This window comes from Corvus kubaryi, unplaced genomic scaffold (genome assembly GCF_017639235.1).
Source record: "Corvus kubaryi isolate FWS band 111438036 unplaced genomic scaffold, C.kubaryi_AGA036_p1.0 split1-65, whole genome shotgun sequence".
NCBI lineage: Eukaryota > Metazoa > Chordata > Aves > Passeriformes > Corvidae > Corvus > Corvus kubaryi.
Genome location: NW_024582080.1, coordinates 4,312,347 through 4,334,231, shown reverse-complemented (window position 1 = coordinate 4,334,231; position 21,885 = coordinate 4,312,347). Strand labels below are relative to the sequence as shown.

The window sequence follows — 21,885 nt, the reverse complement described above, 5'->3', positions numbered from 1 at the left end:
GACAGATCTGATTAACCTTTTAAAAAACCCAAACCCACAGGGTAGAAAATTGGCACAGGAAGTGTCTGTTAAGACAGTGCTGAACAAGTTGTTTATGTCAAAACAAATGGAAGTTGCTGAAGCTGTGCACAGAGATGTTCAGTAGAGTGCAGCTCACCTATCCTGTATTTTTGGTGGTCTGTGATAGCAGCACCATCAGGCTGGTGCAGACACTGGGAGATGTGCTGGTAGCAGCGCTCTCCTGTTCAGGCAGAAGGTCGGATGGGATTGCCAAGCCAGCAGTGTCTGTGTGGCTGCGAGGCCCGGTATGTTGTCTACTCCTTTCTGTTACTGCTGAACAAAATCTGAATTTTAGGAAGATGAAAACATTATGCTTCTGTAAGAGTACATTCTTACTGTATCTGTCATGGTCCTTGAGCAGTTTGAGAACCATGCAGCTGCAAGTCTTTCCACTAATGTCAACCTGGTGTAGAGGGAAGGCTTCTGTAACAGCAGCATCACTGCTCATTGACTGCCTGTCAGATCAGACCTGTCCCCGTCACAAGAAAACTGAACCATCCTCTTAAATCATTAAATCTACCACAGGACAGTGAGGGATTCATATCCTGTACATCAAGATTTTATGCTGTGCTAATTTTCAATACATTTTCTTGTGTCGAGCATCCCATTACTCACTTAGTGCAATTACTGATTCCTCTTGCCTAAGACTGATTTGTATGAATTAAGGCTTTCTAAATGCTCCAGTTCCCAAAGTCACTTGTGGTCAGACTGGAATCTACAGCTTTCCAGGGCCAATCTCTTTCAAAGAGAAGAATAGGAGACAACAAGGGAAGGAGCTCTTAAAACAGAAATGTCTTTATTAACAGTAAAACACAAGACGTGAATAATCCCTTTTACAATAGAATAATTCCAGCCAAAGGAAGTGGAGTGCGTTAAAAAGTGTATTGTTCAGACTAAATGTGTTGTCTTCAGAATGCCTCAAATCAAATGCAGCAGGAGGAATGCTTGTGAAAATGTCCCCTTGGTTAGCAGTTGGTATGTATCCTTCTTGGTATGACACAGCATGGAATAGAGTACTCTGGGGCTGGTTGGAGGACCCAGAGCTGCCCAGATCTCTCGCACTCCTGAAGCTATGTCTGAGATTTTTCATTCTCGAGAGGCAAGAGCCCAAGTATTGTTCTTTATACAGCAACCTACGCTGGTTTACAGAATATCACAAACCTTGAGTAATACTTGGATAGTGCAGATGTTTTGCTTTGCTTCTGATGGAAAACAGAGGGCAGAATTATTCATAGACATAAGTGACTCTGTTATAGATGACTCACAGTGCTTTTCTCACCAGACTGATAGCTCATAGTTAACACAACCCCATAGTTAACACACCTTGCTCAAATCCACCATTTTAGCCCCTTTCATAGAGCTTTGCAACTTTATGGCTTCATTGATCCACACAAAAAAGTCTGTTTCTTCACTTTTTTGTCTTACTTCTCAACCCCATTTATATCACAGAGGTGATATGAAATGAAGGTTTAAATTGCTAACACTGACTTATCTGCAGAAAGCAGTCTGTGGTACATTTAACTTGTATTTTAGAAGTATTATAAATAATTAAAAACTCCAATTGCTTGAGTAAGTGAAGAAATTTTATCTGAATGTGCATTATCTCTGCTCATCATTATGTTTGTTCCCTTGCTGTCTTGTTTGCAAAGCTTCTCATGAACATAACTGTGAATTAATAAGACAACACACACTTTAGCATCAAATAAACCACTTTGAAATATGATGTGCTCGCTCACTACTGTGAAAGTGCAAGGGATCAGATTTTACCAAGTTTTTTCTAGCTTTTCTTTGCTGATGAGGTCTGTATTTAAAATTATTAACTGGTTGGTCTATTTCACCCTATGCTATTCATATGCAATATTATTTGAATACTATCACAGAATATAAAATAGCAGCATCCATGGATAATAAAAACACTATGACTGGAGATCTAAAATGTGTTCACAATTAGCTGCAAATGTTCACATTGACTGTAATGGAAGAGTAGCTGACTCTGGAGGACATAGTGGTTATGCCTACCTTGTGTAAGAGACATGGCCTGCAAATTAGATTTCTTATCTGTACAGGCACCAAGTTTGCAAGCATGGCCCAGGTACAAGTGGAGGTGTCCTCTTGCTAGGATTCTCATGTGCCTCATCTCCCTGGCAGGGAAGTGTGGCATCAGTATGGCAATGTAATGTAAGGCACGCCTGGGCAAGGTGTCTAGAAAGCCCTGGGGTGAACATGTAACAGAATTCTGGCTGTTCCTGGCTCTTCTGGAGCTTCCTATGGGTAGATGATGGGTGCAAACCAAAGGCTATGTTCTGTGCTGGTTCCCAACATGCAGAAGCATGTCTGCACTAGAGACACAAAGTGATTTCTCTCAGCTGAACAAAGACTAAATACTGACTCAGGCTTCCTATATCTTCCAGAAAGGTACTCCTGGAGCTGCTGTGAGGAACAAGCCCTGTTTCAGTGGCTGCAATGAAGCTTCCAGGTTGAAAAGTTTTTTATTCACAGATCTAAAGTCTCATAGAATCTTTCTCCCTGCTGCAAGATGGGACCAACTCTCTCAAGCTCTTTTTTCATGGTAACTTGACCTCTTAGTTGGTCTTTGTGAAGCACACTTGTCCATCCTTATGTACTGTTAAAAATGTGACTTCGTAGTCAGGAGTCCTCAGGAAGGTTCCTGCTGACTATTTTCCTTTGGGTACTGCAATTTCCCCCCTTATCTTGAAATGAGCTGGTTTATCACAATTCCCAGGTAGATGCTCTCTCTGTATATAGTCCATGTCTTTCAGTTGTGCAGTTTCTGTTCAGATTGCATCTTTCTTTGAGGAACATACACTGGATGTGCTTATAGTGTCCTTGAACAGTTGCCCCAAAGCTGAGCTCCTCATTAGTCTTGCAGCAAGGCAGAGGGTAATCTTCCAAGTGTCTTTTCCAGATCCAATCAGAGCTTACTCTCTGGATCACATGGGACACCATTTGCCCCAATACATCAAATGGCCTAATCAGGAAGCTGGCACACTCCCTCTCCCAGGCTGGGTGTACAGGAAGAACCCGAGAAAGGATTGTGGTACTTCAAGCTGTTCCTAAAACAGGTCTTAATGATTAGTTCAGATGTGAATGTAAAAAGCTCTAGTGAACACAGTGGCTGCCCGAGCATGTACTGCCTTGATACCTCCAGCAATGACCACTGAGCTTATCTGGTTGTAGGCTCCATCCTCCTCAGTCTCTTAATCATCTCAGTGCATTTCTGGCTACTGAAACACCCATGAACTGTAAATCCTCTATAAAAATTTTCTCAGCCCCTTCAGTGGGGTCTCCACTCACTCAGAAGGGCTTGGGTTCAGATGTTCAAGTAACAGTCAAGAAACCTCCAGGTTTCTCCAGAGCAGGGAAGTCTTGCCTTTGGCTTGGCAAGCACCTGGGACATCATCATCATCATCAAATACTTTGGGTTGGAAGTGACCTTTAAAGATCATCAAGTCCCAAACTCCTGCTGTGGGCAGGGACATGTTGCAGAATGATTAGAGGATCAGGGACATAGATTATTGATAAATGGAACAAATTAATAACAGAACTGTACAAGCAAGAGCCTGCAAGTAAAGGCCTGCATGAGAAAAAGCCTCCATGAGAAATGTCTGTGTGAGAAACAGGCCTGGGAACAAAAAGGGAGTTTTTAGGAGGTACAGTGCTGTTCTGATAAAGATGTGCTGACCATGAGAAGGGAGGAAAAACTTTGATCTCTCAAGACAAAACATAAAGCTTGCCAAATGTAGTCTTTTATCTAACCCAATTATGTAGAAGTAAGAATGCGCCTTTGTAAGTTTGAACTAATTAAAGAACTGATAAGCATGTATACTTTCACACTATATAAGTGCCTTTGTATTGCTAATAAACGAAGCTTGCTTACCGGTCACATTGATTGTCTACTTGGCTTCCCTCACCCGAAGTCGGCAGGGACACTGTCCTCAAGACCAGGTTACTCAAAGACCCATCCAACCTTGAACACTTCTGGGGATGGGGCACCCACAACTTCTCTGGGACGGCTTTTCCTGTGCCAGTATCTCCCCACCCTCACAGTAAAGAATTTCTGCCAAATATCTTAACTAAAACTACCTTCTTTCAGTTAAAGCCATTACCGCCTTGTCCTGTAACTACATGGCCTTCCGGTGATATTAATCTACATTTTGGGCAGCACTTCTCAACTTTGAAAAATGGTATTTAATTACTCTACCTTATGACTCAATCTTTTTTTTTGTGTTTGATTTTGGCTGTACTAAGTTAGGTTATGGGGAGCCAAGGAAAGAGGCAAATAGTGCAGAGGATGTAATGTTTCTTTCCATTGCTGAACACCATGTAGTGCTAAAGTATTCCTAAAAGTTACAGTTTCACCAGAGCAGTCTTGATCCAAGAAAATTAGTCTTATACTTGAGACCCCTTCAAAGTTCCTAATTTTGATCAGGCTTCTTTATAAATTGTTTCCATTCAGTCAAGAAGCAAACAGTCCCTGCCTGAGCTGCCTCTGTAAATCCAGCTGTTTGTGCAATTCCTTAGTCACTGGTGAGATTGATTTGTAGAGCTGATAGACAAAGGTGGGTGTTCTAAACCAGGAAGAACAAGGCCAGATTAGATAAGGTTACAGTCACAAATGCCTTGTTTTCTGCATTTTAAGAGGGGTGTGGTGAAGATGATGTTTACAGCGAGAGATGTTTGGAGTGTTGATTTTATGCTGAGGGAACATTAATGCGAAATAGCTAAAGAGAAACGTTTCATCCTGAAACTGCTGCTAACAGAGAGCTTCTTCCCGTGGCAACCACTTATCACTGAATCTCCACAGAGACCCAAAGGATAATGTATACTGGAAGGGATCTCAGTGTGGAATCAAGTCTGACGCCCTGCTCAGGACGGGGACTGCTTGGAGAAGGCTGCTCAGGATAGTGAAAGTCTTAACACAGTACCTGCTGGAGACATGGAAGAGATTTCCTCAGCTCCAGGTGATGTTACTTCGGGCCACAGTTCCCCTTTATGTGTCTGATACATTATCTGTCAGAGTGAGCTCAGCAAAGCGTTCTGATGAGGAGCAAAGGCGTTGGTGGCGTAGCTGCTGACGGGGAGGGAAAGCACGTGCTGCACCTCTGAATGCTACAGCCACTGCTGTGCCGTACCTGGGCAGCTTTTCCAGGGCAAGGGGATGGGACTGAGCCACCCAAGCAGCACTGCCATGGAATGGCTCCAGGCAGTCAGGGTTCGAGATTTGCTCCTGTCACCTCTGGGTGCGAATGGCACATTAATACCGGTGCTGCTGAAGAGCTGGCAGCAACTAAAGTCATCTTCTCTTGACTGTTTAATAGGAAAACAAGTGGTCTACGTACCATGCTGAATGTGCTTTATGCCTCTGCCTCATCAGACTCCCATTGCTGCCTGCTGATGCATGGTACTCCTCCACAGAAACTTCTAAGAGGCTATGAACTGTTGATGACTCAAAAAAAAACATTTTAAAAATCTGCCTTCAACTAAGTAGTCTCCCTGTAAGTGGTTTTAAATCTCTCAGGAAGACTATCTCCAAAGCTTAAGTATTAATGAGTAGTACATTTAAAGACCTTAAATTGACTACTGCTTTTAAAGGTTCATGAAAACATTTCAGCAGAAATTATCTCCTTCCAAAGTAGGGAGACATTAGAGATACAAAGAGATTACAAATTGCTGTAAATTGTAAGAAACCTGAATTTTTACCAAATTTCCATTCATGTATACTAGAGAAGCTTGTAAAAGAAACTTTGGTCAAAAAGAAAGAGAAATAAATGGTTTATTAGCCTTACTTTTCATCTCTGCATCTGGGCAGGAGTCATCTTATTTACTTGTTTGCCTCATCCACTGGTACCACTTCTCCCATGTACTGTGGGCTTTGGGGAAGAGCTGTCAGCTTCTGTGTTGCTTGCACAGCATCTTACACAGTGGCCTAAGCCCCCAGAAACCACCAAAATAGGAAACAACTGACACAGTGGTATCAGCCTTCCCAAAGGCTAAAAACTGAGATGGCTGTTGCCAGAATTGCCCAGAATTGAGTGCTTTGATCCAATTTTCAGCAAATAGTTAAATTTGCTGAAATTCATCTCATCCTAATACAGATGTTTTAAATGTGTCAGAGGAATCGTGCTCCAGAAATGCCTCTTTTCCTACTAGTAAGACAGTATTAAGGTGACTACCTTAAATGTGATACATGTATGGACTGCATGGAAGCCAAATCCTATTTAAAAAGTGATTACTGTAAACTTAGACATAAAGGAAAGGAAAAACTGCTCTGAATTGACCACTTTCCATTTAAACAAAACAAACTGAGAAAGCATCGTTACTAGGCTGGGAAAGTCACCACATCTTCATTAGGGTTCCCCTCATCTATTTTCGGATACATCCCCTGTAGCAGTCTGCATTTGAGCTAGTGACCCTGAGTTCCCCTTACACTCAGTGGGAAGACACAAGCATGCTCAGAGCACAGTGTATTTCACCTATTTGAAATACCTTGTGATGAAACAAATAATGCCCCAGAAGAAGCTGCTTCTCTTCACTGGCCATCCAATTTTCCTCTGCTGAATGGACAGAAAACTGAGTTCTGGAGCTGCCCAAGAGCAGATGCACCTCAGAACATCTCTTTTTGCTCTCTATAAGGAAGATGACAATGCTGGGAATGTCTAAAAGGAACTCCTGGGCTTCTCTCTATTTTAGAAGGGAAGGAGGTTTCAGCCTAAAAGGCAAGGAAGGGACAGAGCTATTTCCTGGACAGGAGAGGTGATTTCCCCTGTCCTTAGCTGCTAAGAAAAAAAAGGAATGAGCAAAATCAAAAGATGCTCATCATCGAGCAAAGGTGCAGCTGGAGGAGAGGAGCAATAAGCATGCTAAAAAATATTTTACCAGTACCTGATCACTGATGACAGAGGAAGCTGAGGAAAATGCATTTTTCCAAACTGATGTCTCTGAAGTCTGCTAAACAGTAAATGGCACACCTGGAATTTCTGTATATTATTATTATTTTTGGATTTCATTGCTTCAAGAGACTGTAAAGGTTTTCCTATCTCACAGTGACACTGCTGATGTCAAATGGTGACAGAATCGCACTTACAAATTTCCTATACAACTTGCTATTACTGCTCAAACTTAACAATAATTTATCCTTCTGTGCCCTGCTAATTCTGTAGGTGGCTGAAGATGCATTCAAATGAAGTAACACTGTTAGTTTACTCACTGTCTTTCCAGTGAATGTTATTTCCTTTTGCATATGTTCTAGAGCTGAAAATTTCAGGTGTCCTCTTCTAATTATGGAGCAAAATGTGTAGCACCAGGTACTGTGTGAGAAGAAATATCCTGAAAAACATTTTTTTTTCCCTCATGATACTTCTGCTGATTTCTATGGAGGAATGAGATTGGAGAGGTTATCACTCTTTCTAACCCTTAAATAAAAACAATTTTCAGTGGACTGTTATGCCTGGAAAGAAATAATACTTGACTCTTTCAACAAAAGGAAAGACCATCAAAATGTAGTAAGAGTTTCACCTGTCTCCTCAGAAAAAGTTTCCAAGTGAACAGCATTTTGCAAGGATGGGATTAGAGTATGGACAATAGATTTCCCTGCTTACAGAAGGAACGGTAACCTTGAAGAACAAGGTTCTGCACATAGATTCACTTTTCACTTGTTCGTGGCTTGCAGTGCCTCACCATCCTTTGCAGGCAAGGCAAAAGCTCAGCAAATGATGAAGCCTGTATCTAAGATGAGAAACCATCCATGGGGATGTATGGAGTGACTGGCAGGGAAGCCCTCTCAGTCAGACCCAAGCAATGCAGTCACATCCCAAGGACTGGCCCAGCACAGGGAATGGACATGGCTGTCTCCCATCTCCTTCTCATTGTGATGCCTTAGGCATCCTTTGAGTGTGGGGTTTTCTGTTCCCAAGATGAATGATAAAGTAATTATTTGCTTCTTCAATGCACACCTAATTTCCCTTTTCTGAATCACAGTTCAAGTCCCTTTTTGGTGTACCCTTGATATCAGCACAGCAGTCTAAATACAGACAGTCCTAACTTTAAAACAAACTACATCAATACTGTAGAAGGGATAGGATTCAGTTTACATGCCAGATACATATGCAAGTATGTATGTACTTTGCAAAAAAGCACTGGAAGTTAATTAGTTTTTTTAACTCATAGGCAGATATTTCAATTATTTTTTTTTTCTTAGGAGTTTGTTGCTTTTCAGTGCAGCAGTACTGTACCCTACTGTGTGAACAGTATCAGACTACTCAGGTTGTCCAGAATGCTCTGATAAGGGTCCTGTGCTGAACACGTCCCAAGGGCTCTCTCCTCCTGACAAATCCCAGGAGAGATGGGTGTGCCTCAGCTCCTCAGAGGATTTGTTGTCCCATCGTGCTTTGCAGTAGGGAGACAGACTGGAGTTGCAGTTTAGTCCTTCAGATCACTGGATAAAAGTCATCTCTGTGCATAAGTCCTGTGCACCACCTCAGGTCCTCTTCTGGACTTGAAATCAGGATGTAAGATGAATACAAATGGCACAGAGATCTGACTCTGGTTGCCTGCAGAGGGGTGAATTTCACCTACTAGGAACAGCTATAGCCAGGTTTCTGAACCTATGTGAAAGTGCTGGGAATTTGCACCATTTACTGGCTTGGCTGGGGAATGAAGATGCTCACAGGAAATGTTTGACACTTTTGCAGGAATTTGGCTTATTTTGTACTAGAGAACAGATATGCTATACCTGAATTTCTAAACTTATTGTACTGGCATCAGAGTAACTAGAAACCACAAAACAAAACAAAAAAAAAAAAAAAAAGAGTAGACTATGTATCGATATATTTACATCTACATGCATCTACATATAGAAGCTTCTGTTCATGGGAATTCTATAAGCCACTGCCTGCAATAGCATCCATCCTAAGGGAATTCTAGAGATGAATCTTAAGAGACTGAGGAGATGGGGTTGTGAGGTGAGCCCATCTGTGTCAGCACCTTATCCAGCCATTGCAATGGTCCATGCAGGTGGATCTCAATCCAGCAGGGCGTGCTTGTAACATCTTGGCGATGATACTCTGCTCCCCAGCCCTATAAAAGGACCAAAAAGTGAGGTGGTTTTTTTTAAAAAAACACCCAAAACATTAAATCACAACTCCCGTGCTGATAGTCTAACACAACTACAGATAGTCCACCACCCAAGTTCCCAAGATTTAATGCTTTATCCTAAGGATAATTTTCTCTAGAAACTTTGCTCTTTTTTAAGGTCACTGTTATCATAATTACCAGGGACTCTATGCTATTAAATTAAAAATCTCAGTCACACTTCCAGGTGCTGAGAATAACTGGCATGGAAAGGACTGTTTCCAAGCTTGGCTGCCTGCAAGCAGCCCATGGGGAATGGTCCCTGTTGTTTGCCTCCCAGAGACATGCCCAGGAAAGTCTGGCAGACTGCTGTCTGGCACAGACAAAAAAGCAGGCCAGACTCTTTCATTAACAGGAACTGGGAATGTTCCTGGGCAGTGCTTCATGTATTGGTAGAGATTCATCCTGTGAGTCTGAGGCCTTAGAATTTCTAGATATTTATCTAAACCTCTGGAAACTTCCAGCAGTTCCTATGTACCATATTTAGCCTATGTATAAATATTTTCCATAGGTTTTCTATCCTTGAACATGTCCTCTTTCCCAACGGGAGTTCCCAGCTGTCTGCTGTGGGAAGTAATTTCTCCAGCTCTTTTGGGGAAGATACGGGATATGAAGTATCTGAGAGAAGATGGGGATGGGGTGCTGGCAAGGAGAAAAGAAAACCTGAAGTACCCATGCCTCAAGGGGCAGGTTTAAGTTAGGAAAAGGCTTTTCTCCCAGTGGATGGTTGGGCACTGGAACAGGCTCCCCAAGGAAGTGGTCACAGCACCAGCATGACAGAGTTCAAGAAGCATTCAGACAATGCTTGTGGACACACAGTGCAACTCTTGGGGATGGTGCTGTGCAGGGCCAGGAGCTGGACTGGATGATCCTGATGAATCCCTTCCAACTCAGCTTATTCTATGATTCAAGCAGGCACGGTGTCTAAGCAGTGCTAAGCAGGCAGCCTGACGTCACAGCAACACAAGGCATGCGAGTCACAGCCTGCAGCCTTGCAGCTCAGCAGCTGTCTCACTGGCAGAACTGAACTCAGATTTCCATAGGGCAATGTGCAAAACATGGTCCCACTACAGGATGAGGATCTTCATTTGTGGGATGCTGATCAGACACTGAGTCGTACCTGTCATTATGATAGTCAGGCAGGTTGGCATTCTTGTTTTGAAAAAAGGACATGGAAGTATATTAAGACTGATGGCTGCCAAAGTCACCAAAATTTTAGAGTGCTGAGCAGTTCAGACAACTGAGGCTGCTAGAGGCCACTCTTTAGATGATAGCTGGAAAACGAGGATCAACACGAAAATAAGATGTCACCATAAATGGTCTGGATACAATCCATGTTAATTAATGAAGAAAAGGGGAAAGAAAGCAGAAGAGTAAGATATGGATCCACCAAAGCCCAAAGTGTACTTCCAAACAGGCAGCATTTTTCTGAACTGCACAGCATTTATCAGACTAGAAAGGGCCTGTGTTCACAGAACCTCGGATTGATGTTCTGTAAATGATTACATAAAATGCCAGCACAGTCAGACTTCTGAGATGGTGAAGTCACAAGTGCTCAACTGCAGTGAAGATACAGAGCCAGGAGAGCAAATGTCAGAGAAGTTGGTGCACCTTGCTGACAGGCAGGACAGAAAATCCAGAGGAACAACAATTACAGGATTCAAGCACAACGTGCCAGATTTGGGGGAGCCTGGCAGGCAGCTGGCCATCTCCCTCTGCTGGCAACTCCCAAACACTCCCAGTGATGCTATCTCTGGCTGGAGCACCCCCAGGGGAAATGCCAGGAGGGCAAGGACCCTGGTTCTCCCGGTATATCATTCTTGGGTTACAGGTAGCCTCCTTCACCCCAAGGCTGAAAGGAGCTCGGAGCTGGAGTTCTCTTAATGAGGGAATAAAGTGAGTAAACTCACAAAGCTGCAGTGGTGTTTTGCACAGAGGGTGGGAAGAGGATACTGGTACCCCCATGGGTCCTGCTGCTCCTGCCAACGCTTCCCACCTCCTGTGGGTAACAGCTCTCTCCAGCCTAGGCTCCATGTCCCAGAGTGCTGAACTTTCAAGTCTGCTGGGTATTCTCCTTAGCCTCAAGACCTGGGGGAATGAGGGAGGGATAGTGCTGGGTTCAGAACTCAGCTTGGAGAAACTCTCCATCTCTTCCCTTTGTGCTTCAGCTGCCTCAGCTGTGGAGAGGTGACAAGAGCCATCCTGCTTTGGTTATCAGCAGTGCTCAGTGGATGGAAGCTGTTCTCACTGATGATATACCCACATTTGACCTCCTCCCAGCTGCTTGTGTGCTGGGCACAAAAAGGACATCAGAGGGGACAAGACCTTCACCCCCCTCTGTCCCATGCCCTGCATCCAGAAGGTGGCACGGTCCCGGCAAGTTTCTCATGTCTTGGTCCCTTACCCATCCCTACCTCCCTTGAGCTCAAGCATTGGTGGGGTCAGAGGCAGGGTCTCCAGCCCTTTGGTTCCCCTTGCCCTGTGGGCTGTAGGTGACCAGCAGTATCTGGACTCGAGTCAGCAGGGAAGCCACAGCACTGCCCTGCACCCAAGGGTTCTCTTGGACTGTGGCTCTGACAGACAAGATGCCCCTCTGGGCACTGTGTCCCCAACACCCAGGGTCACTCCTGACTCCAGACTGAAAACAGGAGGGCTCACACATTTGGAGGGAAATATTTTGGGAAGACTGAGTACAAGAAAGAGTATTTGCAGGCCAGGAAGAAAGAGCCTAGATGAGATTTGCGTAGCAATTTTCCAGACGTCATGGGAAAGAGTTTAAAATAACTCCTTGCACTGGCCCTCTGGTGCCTGAGGCACTATAATAGCTACTATTATTTCAACAAAGCAAGGTGATAATATGGCAGCAGCATTATATAGTGCATCAACAGCACCATTTCTGCTGCCATGCTGGGCATGGAGGCAGATAACACATCAAAGAGCCTGCCCTCGAGTTGCTGAGATAATGAAAATATTGTGTAACTGGCTACACTGCCTTTACAAACAACGTGCCCATTCATGTCTTCCATTAAAGAAAATGCTGTTTGTTGGGTTTCTTGCTTTCTTTTTTTTCCCTAATGCTTGTGTGTGAGCAAAATGTCAATTCCTTCCCAAGAACAAAGCACCAACATGGGCATGGGCATGGGCATGGATATTTTGGCTTGGACTCTTGGGAGAAGTTACAGAGCACTCTTAATGCTCTCAGAGACTTAAGAAGAGGGTCCCCAAGGATGGCTAGAAAAAGTCAGACCAGAAAGATATGTGGGACTCAACTCATTGGCTCTGCAGAACATAAGGAAACTGGGCTCAAGTCTCAAGCAATTTTTTGGTGTCTTAGATGTAAATTCAATTATCTCAATTCAGTAATTTGTATAGAAACAAACCTGCAAGACAAAGGAACATACTCAAGCCATTTTTACGGTTCCTAGCAGGACCACTGGCTTCTAATGGTGCAACTGCTCTAGTCTGCAGGCTCAGCATTGCTGCCAGCTCTCCCCAGCAGCACTATAGCAAGTTGGTCTAGCATCATCTGGAAACTGTCTAGAAATACTCATCATTCTTTGGGGGTTAGGTGCTGCAACAGGCACGTAAGTAAATCCTAAGTGCTAAAAGGAGTCGAGAGATCTCTTTCTGGTGAGAAGGCCATTCAGAAGATTTGAGAAAGTCACACAAAGACTGATAGATTTCACACAGAGCAGTCAGACTGTGGAATTCGGATATGAAGGACATCAGAACAGTAATGGCTTTGGTGGCCTCCTGTCTCTTCCAAATAACAGGGGGAAGGTCAGATGTTCTTTTGGATTTTTTATTCTGCTTGCAAGAAGCCCTTCTGGTTGTGTGGCTGGCCAGAGTGAATGTCATCAGAAAGTAAGACAATCTTTTGCCAGGGATCAGGCAGATGCCAAACAACAACAATTATCTGCAAGCTCAGTGAGGGATGAAAAGGACCCAGTGTTTCTTGATTGAGACCATATATACCAGTCTGTCATACTGATAAGACTTAAATCAGCCTAGAGACATAAGGACATTCTTTTCAGATCTCTGGCTCTATCAAGCTCTATTGCACACCAGCAACAACAGGAGAGATCACAACTGCCTAAGATATGTGCTACAACATTTATATGTTGCTAAGCCCTTCTGAGTTGAACTTTTTGAACAAACAGTGGGGAAACACCTGCCTATTCTCTGCCTATTTTCCACAGAGAGCCTATGAAATACCTAAATTTTGTAATCTAAGAGATTTTCAGGTTGATCACAAAAGCTAATGATTTTGAGCACCTGTAAGTTTAAGGCAATACTGGAAAACAGGCTGTCTGAATTGCCATTCAAAAGCTGGGTATCTAAATCCCCACTTGGAATGGATTTGATGGGATCTAGTTTTGCACCAAAGCTAGCAGGGATGCAAGAGAAAGCAAAGAATCCTTACTTTAACAAAGCTCATTCGAATAGTACACATCTTGGTCAGCTCATACACCACTTCAAAACCATGATTGACTGACTGGGCAAGCAGCTGGGCAAAGAGCTGGTTGTTGAAGATCTTCAGGCTGCAGCCACTGGGGATCTTGCAGACAGTGGCTGGGTGAAAACCATGCTGGTAGTTACAGTTGCGGCTTTGCACAAAAATACTGCTGTCACTGACACATTCGGCATAAACCTCCCCACCGACGTAGTAAAGATGAACACCTAGAAAAAGAGAATAAATGTGTATTATTTCTCCATTGTTCACAACACACTTTATGCCAGTAATTCATTATTTTACTGGTTTGGGCATACAAGCCCAGTATCCTTCCAGAGTCTTTGTTTCTCAGTGCAGGTTGCTTTACTTCTTTTACCCAACAGCATAGTACTTTATGGCAAGATACACATACATAAACATCAAAAACATTTCAACCATATACTAAACATCAATCAAAACTATCCAAAAATCACTGTTGCATTACACAGCTAAATGTTTTTTTGCTATTAAGCAAATGCACACTGGCCAAGACCCACTTCACTGCATGCTGTTTTACTACAGGGTCCTACTGTCATACAGTTAAAACACAGTATGGTGTGTACTTAAAATAGCTTTTCTGTATTTTGCTTTATCCACCACATCAGAACCATGTATTTGCATTTACATGATGTGATTTACTCATCAGATCCTGTTCCAAGTGACCTTTAGCAAGAAAATGACTGATGTTCTTCTGAACTTTTCAGTGCCCAAGCGACTTACCAATACTAAAATTTTGACTGTGACTTGGGGAAATTAAGGTAGAAGCACTTCTATCCCTTCAAAGACTCTAATCCACCCAGGATATCTGCTTGCATGAAAACATACCTAAATTGGTGGGAAGCTTTATCTTAGCCTAACTCAGCAACCTCAAAGTTAGGGATCATCTGTAAGATGATAACTGTGTAGATGCCTTCTCTAGCTGATAGATGGAGAGAGGCACTGTGACCAGATGATTCACTCCATCTGCTACAGAGTGCAGGCTCAGAGCCAGTGTAAACCCATGGAAGTCTGTGCAGGTGCTGAAAAGGCTCTCCCATTCCCTGCCCCTGCTGGCACACCTGCTTTCATGCTGGCAGCAACAGCTGAGGATTGGGCAGCTGTCCAGGCTGAGGAACTGAACCAGCTAATGAACTTAAAAACAAACAACCCAAAATTTATTTTCAGTGAGATCTCATGAGATCTTCATCAGTGCAAGTGTGGCAATGGGACCCTGACTGCTGGAACATGAGCATGAAGATACAACAACCTGAAAGGGGCCAAGTCATCCTGTGAAAATGCCCAGACAGTCACCCTTCCCATGGCTAGATTAGGGGAAATCAACCTTTCCCATGGCCAAGAGAGGTGGAAGAACTCAGTTCTTTGTTCTTGTGAAAACCACCACTAAATAAAAATAAAATCCTCCTCTCTAATGCCGGGTATGCCGTTCAAACACACACAGATGTTCACAGAGCCTCAGTAGCCTGCCTGCAAAGCTAGTGGTTACCGTGCTTTAATAATGCAGCTGTAATTAGTTTTATTCCTGGTGTCTTTCATACAAAGACTGGTTACGTATTCCAGCTCTGTTCATCATTCTGCAGTCATAACAACAAGGGGCAGCAGCACATCCTTAGGACAAAACCAGCCTCTAAACAGAAGTGGGAAAAGCACGGGGGAAAGCAAGTTTAGTGGGAAAAGAATCTGGGAAAAATACTCTCTCCTATAGTCTTTCAGGGTGACTCAGATGGGAACCTTTAAGCCTGTCTTCAAGCCATCACTTGACTTCTGTGCACCCACAAGAGCTCAAATGAACTGTGAGTGGCAGGGGTGTGGCTCAGAGCACACTCTGGTACTGCACTGGGAACAGGAGCGACAGGAAAGCATCAGCTCCAACTGCACCAAGCACCGTGGGTGCTGCACACTGTGGCTGCTGCTAGTTGACCTTCCTTTCCATGGAAATAGACAAAAGGGAAGGACTGAAAGGACTTAAAGGAGTCCATATAACTTTCTGAAATAATCTGATGAAGTGAGAACAGAGAGCAGGGAGAGAAGAATGACATAAATGTGCACCACATTTAAATCTTCAGGTGTAGCTACTGATTTAGGGTCACCACAGGGGCTAAGGTGAAAAATTTTAAAGGATGAGTTTTTTCAAAGTATATTAAGTAACCCATTTTCTGAAAAAAAAGGAGAATGCTTTCAAAGGCATTGCCCAAACATTGTGCTATAATAACAAAAACACCAATGTCACTTCTGAAAGCCGAGGTTACAAATAGTTTTTTCCTTGTGAACTTTTAAAAAACAATAAATACAGCACTAATCAGTGTGTATTCCTATTATTCTAGTATTCATTCACCAGAGAAAAGCACCCTCAAGGAAACCAAGCAGCTAAATACATATTTGTAGAAGACCAAGCCAAAGGTCCATATGTTTCAGTGGTATTTCATTGCTCCCTGCAGAAACTGAAAATTCAGCAGTCTCCAAGCTTCCACATCTTTTTGACACTGATCAAAAGTTCCTTTTTTGTCCTTGAAGTCTGACTGCTGAAACAGGTCCAATTGCTCGTAGATGTTGCATTGTGTTCTGGATTGTTTTCAGCTTTGATGTGGTATTTCCAGGAAACGGTTTCACGCTGATACACTAGATGACAATTCAATCACATATCCTTATCCTACTGAGCTAATCTTGTTTACTCACTCTTTTTTCTCCCGTGTTAACATGTGACAATTGTATCCATTTCAGCAACTTTCATCTGTCCACCATGCCTTTGAACTGCACGCTTCTGGAACTGCTCTGTGCTCTTCTGCGGGCCTGCACTGGTGCTGCTTGTACTCCATTTGTATATGTTTTTTTAGGATTTGTATAAACAGGGAAGAGAAGTAAAATTAAAGATCTCTGATCTATTAAGCTCCTCTCTGGGCAACCTGCTCCTTCCCTTGAGCACATTCCTAGTGTAGGACTTTAAAGGACTTTAAATCAATTAAGATGGATCTTCACATTTAAATGGATGAAGACCATTAGCATTTACCTAACTTTATTTCTGTTCTGTCTCTTCCTCTTTTGGGGCAGAAAGTCACAGGCTGTAACATCCCCAAATGACAGCTAGGATCTTTTGTCATTCTTCTTTTAGGGCCGGGCTCAGCTTTTATCTACATCTCTTTGACAGCTTACACGGATAGGGTGTAAAGCTTTGCTTTATTTTCTAAGTAAATTAGAACTAGATGTACAACACATTTGCACTCCTCACAATGAACCACTATGGCAGACACTTGTAGCATCTGCAACATAAATGTTTTCCATTTTGGGGAAAAGTGCAAGAGCTTAGCACTACATTCCGTGCACCAGCTTCAGGTTCACTGCTGTTTGCAAAAACTGTATCACATTTGTCTCAGAACTTCCTCGTATTCAGTCATTCAACACTAGACTATCAAGAGCCAATTAAAATATTGCTCTAGGCCTGGGAAATGAGGTGAGGTTGACAAGATAATAGGAGTGGAACAATTAGAGTTAATTAGCCCAGTGGGAAATGCATTCCCAGGCAGCTACTGGTGAGAGGCTGAGTTGGCAAGATAATGAGTCTAGACTGGATATACCAGAACCAGCAAAGCTTCATCTGCACGGAGAAGTGGCTGGCACAGGGCTTCTGACTCACCACCACAAACAACAGTAAGTTCTGGGAGAATATCAGGCCCTACAGAGCCCTAGGGAGCTGGGACAGAGTGTGTGGCCCTGCGTGTCCAGGTGTGGTCTCCTCGTACTCGGCACCAGCAGCATGTGACCCTGCATGCTGAGGGTATATGTGCACCAGCGGGGAGCATACAGAGCTGCAACAGCAACCACTGCTGGGAGAATCCAAACCTTAGTTTTACTGGTGAAAAGCTGACAAAGCAGGGAATTGGACTGGTGGAGGGGGGGAAGGAAAGCTACAAACACTGCCATAGCTCTTCAGCTAAGTAACTCCACTACTAAGTGTTTCATCCATCTTCCTTTGTTATTTGGTGGGAGGAGAAGCAGCCCTGAGGCACCAGCAATTATCCTTTTAGTGGCATTTCAATGGCAATATTCCCAGTTGCCAGAAGCTCTAATAAATAAAATGAAAATACATACTGCTAAATTAGAACACACAACTATAAACAACATTTTTCTCTTTGCTGGCCAAGTAAATAGCCTTTGTAAGGAGTTACTCTGCTGATTGTTATCCAGTCAGAAAAGAATCCTCTGCTTTTCTTCTATTTCAGAAGTAATGTCAGACCTTTTGTTTTAAGGCAAGCACATCTGATGAATCAGCTACGTTTGTTAATGTCATACATGGATCTTTTGAGCTCTGAATATTATTCCTGAGGAGAGGGGATTTCCTCTTACCTTTTCCTATGTGTCTCCTGGTGTTTTCTATAGTAGAATTGCGGTTTACATTTGAGAGCAGACCCAGGCAGAACCTGTTTTTGTTATTTGAAGGATCTGTAAATCCATCTATAAGGATACTTCGTGAGGAAGCCTGGAAAGTCTCTCCTACCCGGTTGTTGAGTTCATAGTAGGCAACTGAGCACCAGTGTTGGGGCTCCTCATAACAAACAGGCCGAAAGTCTGTAGGAAATAAAGTTAAGCAGCTGCTCAGGTTTCAGCAATATTTTTTAAACAATCTTTTTCTGTTTTCTTTCATTCCCTCCCACTCTCAGTCCCTCATCTCTTCATCTAAGTAGTCACTTATGTCATGCTTTATCCCAGCAGCAGCTTCCATTGCTTCTTGATTTTATGACTGAAGTCCCAAACATGCAAAAGGTTGGTGCACCAGCTTAACTCTAAGCCTCTGAGGAGCCCCACTTCTTCTTAAAAGTGGAAACTCCACTGCATTAAATCAAGCACACTGACAGTCCTTGCTGAACTGGGGCCCAAACTATACACTGAAAATAGCAAGGGATACATCTGCTCTGCACACCAGCAGGAGATAGGGATGACAGATGGGCTCAAAGCAAGCCAAAACTGAGCCAAGTTTTTGGTATTAGGCCTTCAGCCTAATACCAGACTCTGTGGTTCAGAAGTAATAAATCAGTCCAATTTTTGCAGGCTTTCAGGCTTTCTGCTTCCATGTGCGACTGTAAGCAGAAATGTCAGCAAGGTCATTTCTTTTGGATCTATCCCTGCCCAGGTTTTCTAAGTCAGAGATGGAGAAAGACTCAAAAATGTAACAGAATCTCTGAGCCTCATTTGTCCTATAGGAATTAGTAGGAAACTTTATCCTGCCTGCTCACCACAGGCATGTGAGCCCGCCTGCCCCCAGAGTACCTCTGTGCATAACCTCTAATAAACCTCCAACTAATATTCACTAGGATAGTGATCAGGGATGGTAAGCTATGATAAAAAGATTAAACTAGCTTGACAATTTATTAAAAGTATTGGTGTCTGATAACTTGTTATTATCTGGACATTCTGTGTCCCCATCCGTAATTAGCACTATCCCCTCACACTCCTTCTGCTCCAGTTCCATGCTACATACACACTCCTTGCTGTTTCAGAAGGCTGGCAATATTTTTTGAATGTGCATGCGTGTGCAGTGCTCAGTTCTCGTTCTAGAAACGGCATCTCTTTAGGAACACGACATGATGGACTAAAAGAACAATGGGGATCTTTCCTTTGCAGTAGCAGGAATCCAAAGCAAAAGCCAGCTCCCCATTCCTACCCTGCAGCAACTGGCTGTGAATGGTGGAGGCATCATCTGCCAGTACTGGCCCAAACGTAGCAGAGGCTGTGCTGGAGAAGTCACCAAGTTGCTTTGAGGGGTGCAAGGAGGATCCCAGATCCTTCTTTGACCATTCATGCCCCTTCCACTAAAGAATTCTTATAAGATGACAAAGAGTTTGATCTTCTGTCAAAATCTCCTTGTACTCCACTAGAACATGTCCTTTCCTTTTCTAGCCAGCCAGTAATGTAACATTAATACAAAGACGGCAGTAAAAGGTCCCTACCATGAGGCTTTAAAGTACTTGAAACCCAGAGGTGAAGGTGATAAAGAAATGAGTTCTTATATTGATAATGCTTTTGTGTGTTATATTGCCTCACCAGCCTTGGTTTGATGTGTTTATCGTTACAATGTAGATAACAGCATTTGCTTTCATTAACAGCTTTTTAACTGTAATAGTCCACGGATGCAAATAAGGTCTAAACTCTGTAACTTTGCACATGATTCATGGAAATCTTACATCAACTTATCCTGCTAGCTAATGGATGGGTCTAGCACACAGCCTTACTGAAAAACTGCCTGAAACTTATTATTACTGATCACTAAACCTTCTTGTGCAAATAACATTTTTATTTAAAGAATAGTACAAATGGTTATTTACTTTCAGCTTCTCCATCGGCAGATTTACCTCCAGTGGGCAAAGACAGCACTAGTTGACTTTCAGCTATTGCATCCATTGACCGTCCATTGTGGATTCCTGGAGGTTCTCTTGCATGGTAGGGCGGAGGTGGAGTTTCCACTATAGAAAGAAAGAAAAAAGAAAGGAAGAAAGAAAGGAAGAAAGACACCTAAGTCAGCATGTTGGTAAATTCCTCCTGTTTTTTCCTGGTGAATATTTTACTACTTCAGCATTTTTTGGATAGAGAGGACTAGAAACAGCACAAATATGAATCTGACCTCCATTCAGTCTCTAGATTAAGACCATTGCATGTTCAGGAAAGATAGGAAGGAAAAGCTGTCCTGTTGGACATGCAGCTCTTGAAAGAGAGAGGGATGGTCACAACAATGCCTCAGGCCTAGACCCGTGTCAAATCAAGTCCTCTGTTAACACCAGTTATTACCCTAAGAAAGTAATGCAGTTTCATCCTTTAGTTCCAGATTTCTCTGTTTAATTTAAAACTTGAGGAGGATGATTTAAGAGCGGAAGCTAACTATATTTGATCCTCTGGGAGAAAGCTCTTGTTCTTCATAATCTGTAAAAAAAGCCTACGGAAAGCTATAGAAATCAGACTTGGCAAAACTCCCTCTAGACTTGTTCTTTTTTACTCTGTCCTACAAGGGAAGTCTGTCCCTCTCCTGGTTAGTTCAGTCTCCCATCAAAGAGGAATGGATGTCATGAAAACATTGGGAGGAAAAGTATCAACTCACAATTGCCCACCTCCTGATTTGTTTGATTTACAGCAACATGAGCTAGAAAACAGAAGACGACTCTGTAATGGGATTCTCCAGAAAGGCTGGAGGCTCTAGAAAGCCAAATTAAAAAGGACTTCATTTTCATATCATAAAATGTCAACATTCACTGCATAAGCACTAGAAGTGTGCAGTTTTGTTCGTTTGAATAGAAACTCAATGGGCTTATGTGCAAATTATAGCCATATCCAAGCTTGCAGGACCAAGGGCCTCTTTAAGAAGGGTTTAACTTGGTTCCAGGCTGAAATTCCCTCCTGTGTTTGGGGTGTGTTGGCTGCCCCTCAAAATGGAGCAGCTTGACCTGGAGTGGATAACTGTGAACTGTCTCATGAGACAACCACTGAATCTTCCAAGTAAGGAATGTTATTCTATTCTATTTAAGCACTGCTCAGGACGTAGGAATTTCATACACTGTATGAAATTTCTAACACTTAGATCACATAACCCTCCAGCAAAAAATAGTAAAACAAAATCAAGAAATAGTGTAAGAGAAAACAAGTTACAGAAAGTAATATAGTCACAGAATTACATGGTTATATGGATATTTTTGATGTCTATGCCTAAGCTAGTCACATTTAGGTCTCCTTATACCCACTAAGGAAAAATAGGAACCTGTAGACACATATACAAGAAGATGCAATGAATCTTGTTCTAGGAGTGCCTGTTTTCCTCCACTGATTACAGGGAGAGTACAAACAATTCCATGAGATGCAAAAATTTGCATTGTTGACATCTCTCTCTGGTGACAGCAATCCCTCTGAAGGTTCTTGATGTAACTCCAGTTTGCTTTAGATAGCCGTCCATCCCTGATTGTTACACAGGCAAATTATGCTTATCAGGGTGCCATGAGCTGTGATATACTGAAGCTCAGGTTGAGCCACTTCCATTATTAAGTAGCTTTTCAAGGTCCCAAGTTCAGTTAAATGCACGAGTCAGAGTCAATACACAGCTGGAATGGGCCTGATTTAACTGTCAGGACCAGCTCCACTGAATCCAGCTTGGTTACACAGAGGTGAAAGAAAAAATATTGGAGAAGACAAACAAGTCTTACTACTTGATG

At 42.8% G+C, this 21,885-nt stretch overlaps 1 protein-coding gene across 1 annotated transcript in view; it reads right to left on the bottom strand.

Annotated features, from left to right (window-relative positions):
• Positions 1-839: 839 nt before the first annotated feature.
• Positions 840-21,885, bottom strand: part of SMAD9 (SMAD family member 9) — a 44,291-nt gene continuing 23,245 nt past the window's right edge. The window contains exons 4-7 of the mRNA XM_042014349.1: positions 20,017-20,154; positions 18,041-18,262; positions 13,634-13,890; positions 840-9,156 (exon numbers count right to left, since the gene is read on the bottom strand). Coding sequence (XP_041870283.1) covers positions 9,013-9,156; positions 13,634-13,890; positions 18,041-18,262; positions 20,017-20,154 — 761 coding nt within the window. The 3' untranslated portion in view covers positions 840-9,012. The remainder of the gene's footprint in view (positions 9,157-13,633; positions 13,891-18,040; positions 18,263-20,016; positions 20,155-21,885) is intronic.